We start from the raw sequence: 16,787 nt of genomic DNA on the forward strand, positions 1-16,787 counted from the left end.
ATGTGCGTGTGCGCTCACGCATACACACACACACACACACACACACACACACACAAAATGGAATATTACTCAGTCATCAAAAAGAATAAAATCTTGCCATTTGCAGTGACATGGATAGAGCTAGAAAGGATTGTGCTAGGTGAAATAAATCAGTCAGAGAAGGAGAAATACCATATGATTTCACTCATATGTGGAATTTAGAAGACAAAACAAATGAGCAAAGGGAAAAAGGTGGGGGGCAAACCAGGAATCAGACTCTTAACTGTAGAGAACAAACAGATGGTTGCCAGAGGGGAGGCAGGTAGGGGGATGGGTTGAATAGATGATGAAGACTGAAAGGGGCACTTGCTATGACGAGCACCAGGTGTTTGTGGAAGTGCCGAATCACTGTATTATACATCTAAAACTAGCATTACACTTTATGATAACTAACTGGAATTTAAATAAAAACTTTAACGTGTTATACATATTTAAGTATGCAAAACACACATTTGAGCATAATTCCAAGGCACCAAAATTATGTTGCCCTCACTTGTATCCCTGAGCCACCCAAATCATCTTCAGGATGCAATCATGTTACCTCTGTCTTACAGTCCTTCCAGGTAAATTTTATTTTAAATTTAATATTATTTTAAAAACAGTATTATTTTTAGAGTGTTATTTTGCATTATAGAGCAAATGTTTACCTTGAAAAACAAGAAATAGATTTTTAACATTAGAAAATGTACTTGAAAATGTCTAGGCAAAGAAAATTACAATACTGTTATATCCTAATACTGAAAAACATTTTGAACTGTAATGTAATGTATCACTATGTGCTGGTAAGGCTATCCTTCTATCTGTTCTCTCACTGTAACTCTCCATGCACCCTATAGTCTAAGAGCAGACATACTACCAGCTTTCTAATAATATGTACTCATTAAATGTTTAATTTCAAATGTATGAAACTACCTCAATTTTCTCAAGGTGCCCCCCGAAATGTGTATGAAGCAATCATTTATAAGTATATCCATAAATGGGGCAGCCCCGGTGGTGCAGCAGTTTAGTGCTGCCTGAGGCCTGGGGTGTGATCCTGGAGACCTGGAATCGAGTCCCACGTTGGGATCCCAGCATGGAGCCTGCTTCTCCCTCTGCCTGTATCTCTGCCTCTCTCTCTGTGTCTCTCATGAATAAATAAAATCTTTAAAAAAAAAAAGTATATCCAAAAATGGTCAAATGAGAATAGTTTATAAACAATTTATAACAATTACTCCCATATTGTAAACCATAAACGAGGCTTTTTAAAAATTCAAATATGTTATGAAAATGGCCCTATTCTTTGCAAGAATTCAAGATGGTGGCATATGAAGACCCTGAACTGACCTCCTTCCATTGATACACCAAATCTACGGCTATCTCTAGAATAATTCTACCTGGAAAAGACCTCAAAATAAGCTGAATAGCAACTCCACAACAAAAAGATAAAAGGGCCAAATCAAGAAAGGTAGAAGAGGCAGAGACATGGTCTCATCAAAAACCCCACTACTGGCATGGCAGGGATGGATCTCACAAATACAGATTATATCCCTAAGGAGCAAAGCATTTGATCCTCATATCATGCACCCCAACCCTTGGGACCTGCACCAGAGAGACAAGGCCCCAAAACATCTGGCTTTGAAAACTAGCATGGGGACACCTGGGTGGCTCAGTGGTTGAGCATCTGCCTTTGGCTCAGGTCATGATCACGGAGTCCTGGGACTGAGTCCTGCATCAGGCTCCCCGGAGGAAGCCTGTTTCTCCCAGTGCCTATGTCTCTGCCTCTCTCTCTCTGTGTCTCTCATGAATAAATAAACAAAATCTTGAAAGAAAGAAAGAAAGAAAGAAAGAAAGAAAGAAAGAAAGAAAGAAAGAAAGAAAGAAAGAAGAGAAAGAAAGAAAGAAAGAAAGAAAGAAAGAAAGAAAGAAAGAAAGAAAGAAGAAAGAAAGAAAGGAAACCACCATGACTTACACCTAGAAGACCCCAAAGTACTGTGAGAAGCTGAGACTTTCATCTTTAAAGGGCTCATGTGCAGGTCACTTACTCTGGGTACCTGTACAAAAACAGCAAGTTGAAAAGCACCTAGACCATATGTGAAAGAAATTAATTGGCTAATCTTAAAGCACCTGCCAGAAGGGCAGGCGTCTGCTGGAACTCTCTCCAGGAATGGAGATGCTGCTATGTGGCATTTTTGCACTCTCCTACCTTGCTGGTGCTGCTTCCCCTAGAATGGTGCTCCCATTCTCCCCTTTAAAAGATGCAAAATGCCAAACTTACCAAGTGTGTTTGCCAGTATCTCAGCACTCATTTGCCCTCCCAAAGCCTGTGGAAAGACATGCCCCAGTCTGGCACTCTCCTGTGGACCAATGTCACCAAAGCTAGCAGGTGCATTCAGAACGCACAAGTGATGCCCCTTAAACATATGTCTCTGAGCCAAGGGGAACTTGTATATCTGGGCCCCACAGGTTTGAAACAATTAGAGAAACAGTTCCTGGCAGGCTACCACTCCCTGGTCAGATATAGACAGCAGACTAAGCCACACCCCAATCTTCCTATGACCATTCCTTCAAGACTGGGAGACACATTGTTTGACATTATACATAGAAACAGACACAGAGAGTAAAGCAAAATGAGGAAAAGAGATACATTCTCCAGTGGAAAGAACAAGATAAAACCCCAGGAAAATACCTTCATTAAATGGAGATAAGTAATTTACCTGATAATGTTCAAAGTAATGATCACAAAGATGCTCACCAATCTCAGGAGTATGGATGAACACAGAAAGACTTCAACAAAGGGATATAAAATATAAGAAAGTACCAGACAGAAGTCACAGAGCTGAAGAATACACTAACTAAACTGAAAAATACAGTAAAGGTGTTCAACAGAAGATGAGATTAAACAGAAGGAAGAATCAGTGACCTGAAAGACAAGACAGTGCTCATCAAAACAGAGCAACAGGAAGACCAAAAAAAAAAAAAAAAAAATTAAAGCAAAAACAAACAAAACAAATCTTAAGTGAAGACAGCTTAAGGAACCTCTGAGACAATATCAAACAGATCAACATATGCATAATAGGGGTACCAGAAGGAAAAGAGAAAAAGATAGAAAACTTATTTAAAGAAATGATTGCTGAAAACTTCCCTAACCTGGGGAAGGAGGAAACTGACATTCAGATTTAGAAAGCCCACCTAAAGAGACCCACATCAGAACACATTATAATTAAAATGTCAAAAATTAAAGATGGAACCTTACAGAATCTTAAAGCAGCAAGAGAAAAAAAAAATGTGTTACGTATAAGGGAATGCCCATAAGACTACATGCAGATTTTCAACAGAAACCTTGCAGATCAGAGGGAGTGGTAGGATGCATTCAAAGTGCTAAAGCAAAAACTGGCAATCAAGATTTTACCTGGCAAGGTCATCATTCAACTGTAGGAGACATAGTTTTCCAGACAAGCAAAAAAAGGCCACCACTAAACTGGCCTTAAAAGCAATGTTAAAGGGTCTTCTTTAAACTGAAGGGAGAGACGCCTGGGTGGCTCAGTGATTGAGCATCTGCCTTCAGCTCAGGGTATGATCCCGGGGTCCTGGGATTGAAGTCCCCTGTTGGGCTTTCCATAGGGAGCCTGCTTCTCTTTCTGCCTATGTCTCTGCCTCTCTCTCTGTGTTCCTCATGAATAAATAAATAAAATATTTAAAAAATAAGTAAGTACATAAGGGAAAGGGCACCTATTAGGAACAAGGAAACATATAAAACTAAAAATGTCACTGGTAAAGGAAATATATATAATAAAGTTATCATGAAGGTTAAAATATAAAAATAGTAAAAATAACTATAATTACAATAATTAGTTGGAGGATACACGAAATTAAAGTATGTAAAACATGACATCAAAAACAAAACATGGATGGAGGAGTAAAAATGTAGGGTTTTAGTACATGTTCAAACTTAACTTGACATCGACTTAAAATAGACTAGTGGGTATAAAAGGCTGAGACCTGTAAGCCTCATGGTAACCACAAAGCAAAAACCTAGAGGAGATACACAAAAAAATTATGAGAATGGAATCTAAACTAGGTACTGAAGAAAGACATAAAACCCTAAGGGAAGAGAGCAAAGTAAGAAGAAACAAGGAACAACTATAAAACAGCCAGAAAACAATGAACTAAATGCCAAAAGTCCATACCTTTCCATAATTACCTTAAACATAAGTGGACTAATTCTTCAATCAAAAGACATAGAGTGTCCATCAATGGATGAATAAAGAAGATGAAGTCTATATGCAATGGAATACTACTCAGTCATAAGAAAGAATGAAATCTCACTATTTGCCACAACGGAAATGGACTCTGAAGATATTATAGTAAGTGAAATAATCCACAGAGAAAGATAAATAGTGTGATTTCACTTATATGTGGAATCTAAAACACGAAACAAACAAAACAAAACAAAATTCAGAAGTGGAGAGAACAGAGTGGTGGTTCCTAGAAGGGATGGGGTGGGAGTAAGAGTAAACTAATATAATGTTATATGTTAATTATAGTTCAATTTAAAAAAAAAGAAAATGGTCTATTCTGGAAATTAAATCAGAGGCGCGTGTACACATAGCTCTAATTCTTTGAATTCTTAATCTTCACCTCTCATTATTCTATGAACATTATGCTTAATACTGTGCTGTGCACCCTAACCACGCACACTCATCAATTCTGAATTGTTGATTTTATAGAATGCAAATTTAGTCTTGTTTATTTGCAAAAAGTGAATATAACTCCTTAAAAGCTTAGGCTTGGTCTTTGACATGTTAAGTTTAAAATATGCATCTTCCTAAATATAGTGACACACACATATACCCCTGAGGAATAATATAAAAATATGTTTATTTTACTGCCTCCTGACAGACTATATTAAGACCTCCTGAAATCACTTAAGTTCCCTGAATCTGTGAGTATAATAACTACTCCTCCTTGTTCCTTACAGTGTTTTGGGAAAGAGCAAATAAACATACTTGAGAGCAAGCTGAAAATATAAACTAGACTACGTGAACTGTTACAATGACATAGTATTCATATAATCACAGATAGAACCAGTTTCTACAAAGGAAAGGCTTGAGGAATTTTCTGCTCCCACTCCCTTATATGCTGAGACCCAGCAAGGGTAAAATGACATGCCATAGGTCACAGTGCTAGTTTGTGACAAGGGCTGTCCCCTTCCCTCTGTGTTGTTCACTGGCCCCTCAGACTCTACGTAATACCAGTATATTGGAGTGGGTGACTGAATTTGGCCGGGGGCCTTTGCTCTTTTCATCTATCTAAACTCTCCAGGTGATTGTGGCCACTTCCATAGCTAAAATATCTCCCCATCCTCATCTCACTGCACTGTGGCAGCACTTGGTGTCTTTCCAACATTAGAGCCTCAGAGAGACTCTTCCTGTGTTCAGACTGAAGTGGAGATAGGATTCACACTCCACATACCACTTCTCAGAAGTTCCTTGATCCCTCACCATCTGTCTTTGAATTACCCCTATCAGAGCACTAGCACATCTCCAGGTTCTACAAGCAAGACACAATTATTTAACATACCATTTCTATACTCAGCTAACACCTAATACCTAGCAGGAGCTCAATAAACATATTGACTTATTGATTTACTTACAAGAACTACATTTTTATTTTCTACATTTTCCTATCGTTTATATTGCAATAATAACAATTGTAATGGAGAGGAAAACACATCCCTACACTGGAAAAACCATGGCAGGGCACTTCCTTGAAGGAAAGATACAAAAAGACCTCTCCACTCTCTACAGGCTTCACCAGTGAGATAAAAAGTCTTTTAAGAAGCCCAACTCCCATTCTCTGAGTGGGAACTTGGCCCTCCCCCAAGTATATGGCTTCCACTGAAACACTGTCAACTAGTGTCTTCACCCTTGCCTGCTCCACTGAGCTCAAAACTCAGAGGTGGCTTAGTGTTCTCTTAGCCATATTGGACCACTTCTTAACTATTCTCTATTTGTCCTTAAAAATGATCACAAAATCCAAATCCCATGCTGCCACCCCCTTCCCTGGCTCAGCTTTCTGCCTCTGTGTTGCTGCAGGCCTTAGCCTTCCGACTCTGGAGCCTATGGCACCTGGGTCATGGTCATTCCCATGTCAGTGAGACTTTGGGGCCCACCTGAAAGAATCCTCCACAACATAGCTTCAAAGCTCCTATGCTTCTTCAATTACAAATCTCTTTTTCTGCCACAGATTGGTCATCCCCTCAACAAACTGAGTTCTGAAATCATACACTCCAGTGGGCCACACTTTGACATTAGTTCTTATTATCCCATCTGTCCCATCACCCACTCCCTCCAGGTTCTGAATGACCCTGTTCTTTGACCCTATTGATATCTTTCCTCTCTTGTTTATGCCTCTCAGTGCCCACTTCCTATATAGGTCAGACTTCAAGGTATGTCACCCTACGCTCTCTCTACCAGGATCCTCCATGATGTCACTCAGCTCCTTCTTTCCCTCTCACCTGGACAACCCCAAACCCATGTCAATCCAATCATTTGCTATCTTCACTTCGGGTCAAAATCACCCAACAGTGCAGGCTGGTGCCACTACAGGTATATGGTCTCTACCCCTGACTGGATGCATCTTAGCAGTTTTTTATACATCCCTGCAGAAGCGTCCTGTTATCCCCTCCAAGTGACAGACATCTCACCCCTCTGCTCAGTACCTTAACCAAGCTTCCTTGCTGCTCAAAAGTTATGGCCCCTTCCTCCTCCCAGCCATACACAGATCAGATCTATCTTCAAATCCCACTTGCTACGCCAAAATGCTTTTGTGAAAAACAAAAAAGTAAAGGGTGTAGAGTGAAATGAATAAGTGAAAATATTTGTTTATAGACAATTTTCAAATCTAAAACAAAATCTAAGTGTTTCTGCTTTGGGGTCTCCCCATGATGTCTGAGCCCTTCTTGGCTTTGTACTTTCTTGGAGCATTTCCCTCGCTCCCGGGGCCCTCTTCTAAATTCACTTGTATGTGAATGAACTTGAAGGGAAGCTAAAGAGCAGTTACAATTGATTAATCACAAGTGACTAGTTTTGAAAGGCCCCAGGGCTTGTGGGAGGGGGTGGGGAAGAGGAGAGAAGGCAGAGGCCGCGCGGTGGGTGCTCTCTCTTACCGCATGACAAAATTTGCTTCATCTATTTGACGGCCACAGCCACTCTTCTTCAGAATCCCACCATTTCCCACCACCGCGCATTTCTTCAAGGGCAGCTGGAATGGGGTTGCCTAGCAACAGAAAACAAGGCGGGTTTTCACTGCAGAGAACACACAACCGCTCACAAAATCATTGTTTATAGCAGACCCGTTGGAGGAATTTGATTGAAGACTGGGCAGACCAAAAGAGCATGGAGAAAGGAAGATGCCAAGAAGTTTGTAAGGAATAAGTTGGCCTGTTCCTTTGAAACTAAAAAAAAGAAATAATAAATAAAATAAAATAAAATAAAATAAAATAAAATAATAAAAAATAAAATAATAAAAAATAAAATAAAATAAAATAAAATAAATAAAATAAAATAAAATAAAATAAAATAAAATAAAAATTAATTCCCTGAAGTGTATTTAAATATAACATATATTGTATCAAATTGACCGTGTACATTATAGAGAGTGGCTGCTAGGGCAAAGAGGAAAAATCCATACTAAACATAGGATTAGTTCTCAAGGCATTCAACTGGGAACAAGCACCAATGAGTTCTATCCCCCATCTGAATGCAATTTCACTCATTCATACAATCTGCAATTCACTTGACAAATGTGGCTGTTTCCTATGCTAAGGGTTGGGGGGGGAGGGTAAAATACAAAAAGATACAAAAAGTCACAGGCCTGAGGACTCCCCACTGAGGTTGTGGGGAGACTGTGAACACAGACACTTATACAACAGACTCTAAAGCAAAGGTCGTAGAGGACGTATGCTCTAAGTGCTGCGGAGAATCCCACACAAGAAGACAGGGCAGATTTCTGCCAAGCCAACTCAGGGAAAGCTTTCTCATTCGAGATGAATCTTAAAGGATGAATAGGATTTTGCAGGGGCAGAGAACACAGTATAAACAAAGGCGCAAAGTACGCTGAAAAGCAAATGCTGTGTTTATGAGAAAATGTACACTCCGGGTGGGTCTGTCTAGAACTCAGGAGGTGCTACAGGGCAAGTGACTTGTGCAAGCCAGACAGCATGTGACTTTCTTTCTGCAAACATTGAACTGGACTGCAAAGAAAATGTTCAGTGTACCTGAGTGTTCCCTGGAGTGCTATTTATAGTACCCAGGACTCTCAAAACCTACCAATTGCCCCTGAAAGTGAAATGTGTCATTGTCTTTTAGCTGGCTCAGCAAGAACCACCAGGTATGGGATCTCCCACTAGCTCAAACAATGCCTATTGGCGGCAGTTCTTTGGGGAAAGACCTTACATCTACAGAACTGGTACATAAAATAACTATTCTGATACTAAGTACGCCATTCTGCATGAATTTGAAGCAAGTATGGATTATACCAACAGAATAAATGGAATACATGAGTATATACTGTAAGGGCTTCATGGAGGCACAAAGAAATTAAACCAGAAAAATAAAATTCCAAGAGTCTGTGAGGGGCAGCCCCTGTGGCTCAGCAGTTTGGCACCACCTTCAGCCCAGGGTGTGATCCTGGAGACCGGGGATCAAGTCCCACGTCAGGCTCCCTGCATGGAGCCTGCTTCTCCCTCTGCCTGTGTCTCTGCCTCTCTCTCTCTGAATGTGTCTCTCATGAATGGATAAGTAAAATCTTTAAAATAAATAAATAAATAAAGAGTGTGAGATCACTAGTAGCTGAGGTAGGCACTTAATGCAGCACAAGAAAAATTTTTACGTCCTCTATTTCTAGTATGTAAAAGGAACACCTGGTGCTATGAAAGTATAGTTAATAAAGTTACAGTACTTAAACTATAAAGTCGAAGTGTTTGCCAGTAGACAATTAGGAATTCCCTGCATGGGGGCACTTGGGTGGCTCAGTGGTTGAGCATATGCCTTTGGCTCAGGTCATGATCCTGGGGTCTCAGAATTAAGTCCTACATCAGGCTCCCTGTGAGGAGCCTGCTTCTCCATTTGCCTGTGTCTCTGCCTCTCTCTCTCTCTCTCTCTCTCTCTCTCTCGTAAATAAATAAAATCTTTAAAACTTAATTAATTTAATTAAAAAATAAGAATAACAACATTTAGTTTGCCTTGTAAAAGCCAACTTAAAATTCCTGCCCCACAGGTTGTTAAAGAGAGTTCTTGACTGGCAATCCCAGGCCCCCAGGCAAGAATCTGGGCCCAGAAGCAGCATTATCTGGGAAGCAACAGTAGTAGCAGCAGCAACATAAAGCCTGGGCGACTCAGTCAGTTGGCCGACCAGCTCCTGGTTTCAGGTCATGACTACAGGGTCATGAGATCGAGACCAGAGTCAGGCTTGAGATTCTCTCTCTCCTTCTCTGCCTCTCCCTTCACTTGTATTCACTCTCTCTCTCCCTCTCAAATAAATAAATAAATAAGTATTAAAAAAAAAAAAAAAAAAAAGGCTGGGTGCCTCCTACCTCCTAATTTCCAGGCTGTGGGACTGTGGGATTGTAGGACCCCTCAGTGTTCCTGTCTCTAAAGAGGGCTAACGTTGCCCAGGTTTATATGAGATTATAGGAGATGATGTACACCCAGCATCTCGTCAAACTCCTGGTGTGATGATCCATTCATCTTCCTTCCCTTCTTCTTTCATCCTTTTCCTCCTAGCACAGTTCACTGACTTGTTGAAGCCACAAAATACTGAGATTCCATAGGTTTAGGGAACATGATAAAATAGTGATTTATGTAACTTCATCTTAACAATGGTAAAATGTAACTATTATATTCACATACTATAAAAAGTTTTTAAAAGCTCTTGAACAAAAGGCCAGGGATAGGGGAGCCATTTCTTTTTTTCTGTTAATATTTGCTTGCTACTCTCCCAGTTGGTTGACTGCTGGCCCTCACACAAGCAATTTCATTTCAATAAACATTTCTCAAGTACCTACTTGCATTCTCTTAAAGGCACAGTAACAGCTCACCAAAGCTTTACAGAAAGGAAAAACGTAATTCAGAAAACACTGGAATTTTAACTAATTGAGATAATACTATCATGGTGCTATGTTAAATATAGAGTATCTCAACTTGGCAATGGTCAGTCCTACCAGAAAGATATATGAACACAATATCCTCCTTTTGGGGTACGGTATGTAGAAGGAACTTTTAGTAATCCATTTCCACATGAATATTACTATTTTGGCACAGAGTATTTTTTTTATTAAGGCATTGCATCCTTTCTTTTCAAGTGTATCTCCTGGTATCCCTGCCAGAAAATGTCTACTGAATCTGAGAATATAATATACTATAAAATTCTTCCTGCTAACTTTAAAAAACTTTATGCCCATCAATATATGAATGGAAAAAGAAGTCGTGGTATATATATGTACACACACACACACACACACACACACACTATAAACACACTGGAATATTACTCAGCCATGAAAAAAGAAAGAAAGAAAGCAATCTGGCCATTTGTGGATGGGCCTAGAGGGTATTATGCTAAGTGAAAATAAGTCAGAGAAGGACAAATACTATATGATTTTATTCATATGTAAAATCTAAAAAACAAAAACAAAAACAAAACAAAAGAATTAAAAAAACAAAAAGCAGAAACAGATCCATAAATACACAGAACAAACTGATGGTTGCCAGAGGGAAGGATGCTGGGGGGGATATATAAAATGGGTGAAGGGGAGTGGGAGATACAGGTTCCCAGTTATGGAATGAATAAGGCATGGGAATAAACAATACAAGATAGGGAATATAATCAATGGTACTGTAATAGTGTTGTGCAGGGACAGATAGATGGTAGCTATACTAGTGGTGAGCATGTAGCATAATGTATAGACTTGTGGGATCACTATGTTGTGCACCTGAAACTAGTATAACACTGTGTCAGCTGTACTTGAATTAATAAAATAAACAACAAAAAAACACTACTGTAAATGAAAGGATAAATTAGGCAGATCAACCATACAGATGAGCTCAAAATATTGCTGGACCACTAATTCACCTGATGGATCTTTGTCCAGATTTTTTTGCCTCTCACTGTTCCATCTATTAATGGTTATCTTCTTAATGACTTTATTATATTAACCATCTGGAATTCAGATTCTGGATTGCCAGTCCCCTCAAACTCTCAGTGCCTTGCTGGAAGTCAAGCATGATAATAACTATCCCATCTGTCTCCCAGATTATGAGAATTAAAATAAGGTGAGGCACTGAACATCATCAGAAACTCTGAAGTCCTATATATGGCATTACTACATTACTGTATACTAAAAAATTTAATTCCCTAGGAAAAAAATGTATCATTATATTGCTAGACTACTATAATATGTAGTTTATCTTTGTGTGAGATACTTTTTAATTTTTAAAAAAGATTTTATTTATTTATTTATTTAATTTATTTGAGAGAGGGAGGGGGGAGAGAGAAAGAATGAGAGAGAGAGAGAGAGAGAGAGATGGAGGTCATACAAGAAGGGTCAGCAGCAGGCAGAGAGAAGGAGAAGCAGACTCTCCACTGAGCAAGGAGCCTTATGGACATGGGGCTCCGTCCCAGGACACTAGGATCATGACCTGAGCTGAAGGCAGACACTTAACCAACTGAGCCACCCAGGTACCCCTTCCCTTTTTAAAGAAGATTTTAGAGATACTTTCAGCTTCAAAGAATTATATAGGTCTTGAACAAAATATTTTTTATCTTTGGACTTTGAGGATGTATCTACTACTTCTAACAATCAATGAATTTTTAAATGTATTTTTTTGTGTGTGTGAATCATTGCAAGGAGCCTTTTTTTTTTTTTTATTGGAGTTCAATTTGCCAACATATAGCATAACACCCAGTGCTCATCCCATCAAGTGCCCCGTCACCCATTCACCCCAACCCCCTGCCCACCTCCCTTTCCACCACCCCTTGTTCATTTCCCAGAGTTAGGAGTCTCTCATGTTCTGTTTCCCTCTCTGATATTTCCCACTCATTTTCTCTCCTTTCCCCTTTATTCCCTTTCACTATTATTTATATTCCCCACATGAATGAGAACATATAATGTTTGTCCTTCTCCGACTGACTTACTTCACTCAGCATAATACCCTCCAGTTCCATCCATGTTGAAGCAAATGGTGGGTATTTGTTGTTTCTAATGGCTGAGCAATATTCCATTGTATACATAAACCACATCTTCTTTATCCATTCATCTTTCGATAGACACAGAAGGGAGCCTATCTTTTTTTGCTTAACACTCTATATCCAAGGTAAGCACGGAGCAGATAATCAACAATTTGTTTAATATGCCAATTAATTTAATCAGATTTTTGTTGAACATCTATTTTCACCAGTACCTTACCTAAAGCGGAATTTCCTTAACATCATAATGGATATACAATGTAATCTCCAAACTTCAACAACAAACATGAGCCCTACCACTCTCTAAATAAGAGCCAATGAATAAAGCTATACACAATTTTGGTTTTTGAGTTATCTCTTATTTTTATCATGGCTCATGGTCTCCATCTCCTGGGCCTCTTCTTAAATAGCCGAATGTCCAACCTGACTTTTCATTCAACATCTATTTGTTGAGCACCTCTGATGGACTAGAAGCTGCTGTATATGTTGAGAATGTGTGGTGGACAAAATACATGTACCCCATTCATGGAGCTAACATGTTAACAGGAAAAATACAAATGTGATAGGAAAGTCCAGAGTGCTATACAGTTAGCTATAGGACATCTTCATGAGGAAGTGGCTCTGAGACTTGAGATCCAAAGTTATTAGGAATCAGAAAAGTAATGGAAATTTCTGGTCTATTAGATCATTTTAGTAAAGTTAAAAGAAAAAAAGGACAAAAATTGGGGTCTTTAATGTTTTATAACATAAGTGAAGGTGAAGGGACTTGTTACAGGCTAGAAGACTTTTTCAGAAGCAAATTACAAATGTCATCTGATAAATTATTCCTGAATTACAATATGACTTCTGGAAGAATGCTATTAAAATCTGAAGAATTTAAGCCATGTTTTTTTTGTGCCTTATGTAAATAGCTCTAGAGCATCCCAGAATGGTTTTTATAATTAAGTGAATGAAGCATTATTTACCAAAGTCATTTCCAAAGCAAGATGCCTTACTACTTCCTCTTCATGTGCAATCACACAAGACCACAAAGCACTAAGGACCAGTGACTTCAATTACTAACATGAGGACACTCTGTGCCTATGCATCTTCTATCCCATAGACATAACTAGATGTCTTGAATGATAATTACACTATCTCTATGAGGAAGTGAGTTAACCACCATCAGTCACTAACTGTCTTAGGGCTTGTCTTGTCCCCTCCCCCCACAAGACATGGAGAAAAAGAAAAATGTAAATCACTGCTGGGATAACTATTTTTATAGGAATACACAACATTTTAGTAAAAACACCTCTGATACAAATTAACTTACAATAGTCTTTGAGAGAGGCTATCTGTGAGGCAGCATGTCTACAATGTAAATAATTAGCATCACTGCATCGATGTGAAATAAAAATCGAAGAATAAAAAATGTTCTATAGAACTACTGTGGGGCAAAACCAGATATTGGGGACAGGCTGTAATGTCCCTACATCCAAGTTATAAAATACAACTAACTTTATATCTAGGCTTCTTGGCAGCACCAGGAAGCCAAAAAGTTTAAAATCCCAGAGGTAAAAAAAAAAAAATAAAATAAAATAAAATAAAATAAAATAAAATAAAATAAAATCCCAGAGGTAACCCACTTGGATTCTGTGCAAATGAGTATAGGAAAACCTCATTCAAAATGGGGTTGAGAGGTCTCAAAGAAGGAGCTTTAAACCTGTACCACTACCTTCAGCTTACTCTACATACCTGGGCAAGAGGAAGCATATTTTACTACTCAGGAGAGAAGATTTTGTCCTAATCCAGCAATAGCTCAGCCAATGAGAACAGCCATATCTTAGTCAATGAGAAGTCACCACAACCCTGAACTTTTGATTTCCTCCAATGAACTTTCATTCAAAACCACTCCTCTTGGGATGCCTGGGTGGCTCAGTGTTTGAGCATCTGCCTTTGGCTCAGGTGGTGATCCTGGGGTTCTGGGATCAAGTCCTCCATCAGGTTCCCCACAGAGTGCCTGCTTCTCTCTCTGCCTATGTCTCTGCCTCTCTCTGTGTGTCTCTCAGAATAAAAAAAAAAATCTTAAAATAAATAAATACTCCCTTGCTTTTGAAGATGGCAACAAAATAGTCCATTGTTTTAAATTTGATACAGGATAAATCCAATATATCAGATAAAAAAGACAAACTCAGTGTTAATGACAACAATAAAACTCTCACTACTTCAATGTAAGTTTCCAGATGCATCAAATAACTTTTGCACCTGCCTTGCTCTAGATTCTTCTTTCTCTAGCATTCTTCTACCACTTCTGTTCCTGTTTCACCTGTAAGCTACATTCCTTGCAAGGATGCTTTCATATTTGAGTGGGTGGGGGGAAGGAGGAGATAATGCCACAAATATTTCTAAATATTATTTTATAACTAAAAAAATAAGTGAAGCCATCAAGCTAAATTTTGCTTATTTTATTACACATGTAGCTTTATGCTGATACTCTTTTAGTGAAAAGGGTTAGACTTTTATTTTCACACTTCACAATTCAAAGGAAAATTCTTTGTCTGTTTGTTTCACACCACTACTCCCTCCAAATTCTTCTCTTTGATAGGAAGGGGAAGCAATTCTTCTGTGTCATGCAGTTGTGTTTTAAAGTTAGAGAAATTACCAAACCATTCAGTATTCAGAACACCACCAAGTGCCACTATTAAGAAAAGGAATTACTGTCAATGTTAGATGTGGGTCTCAACTCTTAATAGAAAAGCAGAAATTTTGATTTGCAACCCTTGAAGTGGCTTGAAAGGCTGTCACTATATGCCAGCTGCTATTACTCATGATGTCAAAACATATGCTTGCTCTTATTGAGGAAAATCTCAAGTTTTTGTCCATAAGAATATGAACTTGCACTTCTAATTATAGTCCAACCCACTCATTTCTAAGTACCCTTACCCACATATCCACATGGACTCCCACATATAATTATGCTTCACCCACACACATAATTTAATTTCTCACCCATATGTTAATTATATCCTCAACTTAGGCATCTAAATACAACCCCTGTCTTACATCTAATTACAGCCCCCCCTCTTATGAATGTAATTACACCATTCAGCCACCCATCTAATTATCCCCTCCTTGACATATTTAATTGCACTGCCCGCTCAAGGACCTGATTACATTCTAACCAGTGCACCAATTAAGCCCCCAACCCTCCAACAATATTCTTCAGATGCACATCTCTTTATCTCTACCCCACTTTATTATTCAACTAAGGATGGACAACTTCCCACAAGCAAACTCCAAGTAATCATGGCATCCAGCTAACAAGATGCAGCTGAATCAAAATCAGCTTTGGTCCTTCCTGGTAAACAAGCAAATATGTATTTGCTTTTTCAGTCATTTAACTAGCCCCTTGGAAATCCAAATGAAAGTTTCTGCTGTTTTCTTACTTTGTACGTGTAAGCATTTCTACGATGAACTATCTAGTAATTAGTTAATTTATTTCAGAGACTAATGCTTCTCATTACAGATACTTAATTATTGAACCCTTAAAAAACATTACCCGAAACTTTGCCTGGGGACATATAAGTACTAATTATAGGATATTTGCACATCCATACCATTCAAACAAGTTTCATTGTCCTTCAATTACATGAAAGTGAATTTCCAGAGAGCTGCTGCTAAGATTTGCATTCCCCATTCCACTAATAAAATTGTGATTTAAAAGAGATAAACTCAGTGTTAATATTCTTTCCACAGAATGCATCTCTGGAAATTGAATGATGTGATGTATTTAGTTCTGGATACTACTTCTCCATTAAAATGTTTGATTCAATCCATTATAAAAAATAATACATAAGCATTCCAGGGAATATTATGTATTTTTCACATATAATCTATGGTCGGTACACAACCCCTAGAAGCCAAATATTACATCAGTTCATGGGTCCACTGAACAGATTTATTAAATGTTTCATAAACAATTCCCAGTTAACTGATATTTGTTACTGAGGTTGTTTCTGGCTCATGAATGCCAAAGCAGTAAGGAAGGACATACCTCTGCTTTAGGCCAGAAGTTGGCCACATTTCAAAAGTTCTCAAACTTGGGAGATTTTTCATGGTGGAAAGGAAAGGACTATGAAGGGCATGCACAGTATTTCAAAGGTAGCGTCTAGGGATTGTCCGTAGTAGAGCACAAAATACAGCAGCAGCAGGAACCAAGCTTCATGCCATTCATTGCTAGACCTTGCATTCTCAGCTCCCGAGGTGGAAGTACCACTGCAAGAATCTTTCTCTGCAAATATGGTACATCTTCCCATTGAGGACCACTGCCCTTGAGCCCCGCCTGACTGTATCTAAGTCTATGACCACTGGCACCTTATTTAACCTCAATGCTTTCACATCCTCATTAGTAATAATGGTCCCCACCTCACACAGTTGTGAGGATTAAATGAGTTCCGTCTGGCACAAAGTAAGTGATCGATACTGTTATCTTATTTTTAATGGACTGACATTTTCTCAGCAACACAGCCTAGAAATCCTGGACT

The 16,787-nt window shown here is 38.8% G+C and overlaps 1 protein-coding gene across 1 annotated transcript in view; it reads right to left on the bottom strand.

The window, feature by feature from the left end:
• Window positions 1-16,787, bottom strand: part of ST8SIA1 (ST8 alpha-N-acetyl-neuraminide alpha-2,8-sialyltransferase 1) — a 150,229-nt gene that overhangs the window by 58,487 nt on the left and 74,955 nt on the right. Inside the window, exon 3 of the mRNA XM_038577027.1 lies at window positions 7,187-7,296. Coding sequence (XP_038432955.1) covers window positions 7,187-7,296 — 110 coding nt within the window. The remainder of the gene's footprint in view (window positions 1-7,186; window positions 7,297-16,787) is intronic.

Source organism: Canis lupus, chromosome 27, assembly GCF_011100685.1.
Source record: "Canis lupus familiaris isolate Mischka breed German Shepherd chromosome 27, alternate assembly UU_Cfam_GSD_1.0, whole genome shotgun sequence".
Classification (NCBI taxonomy): Eukaryota; Metazoa; Chordata; class Mammalia; order Carnivora; family Canidae; genus Canis; species Canis lupus.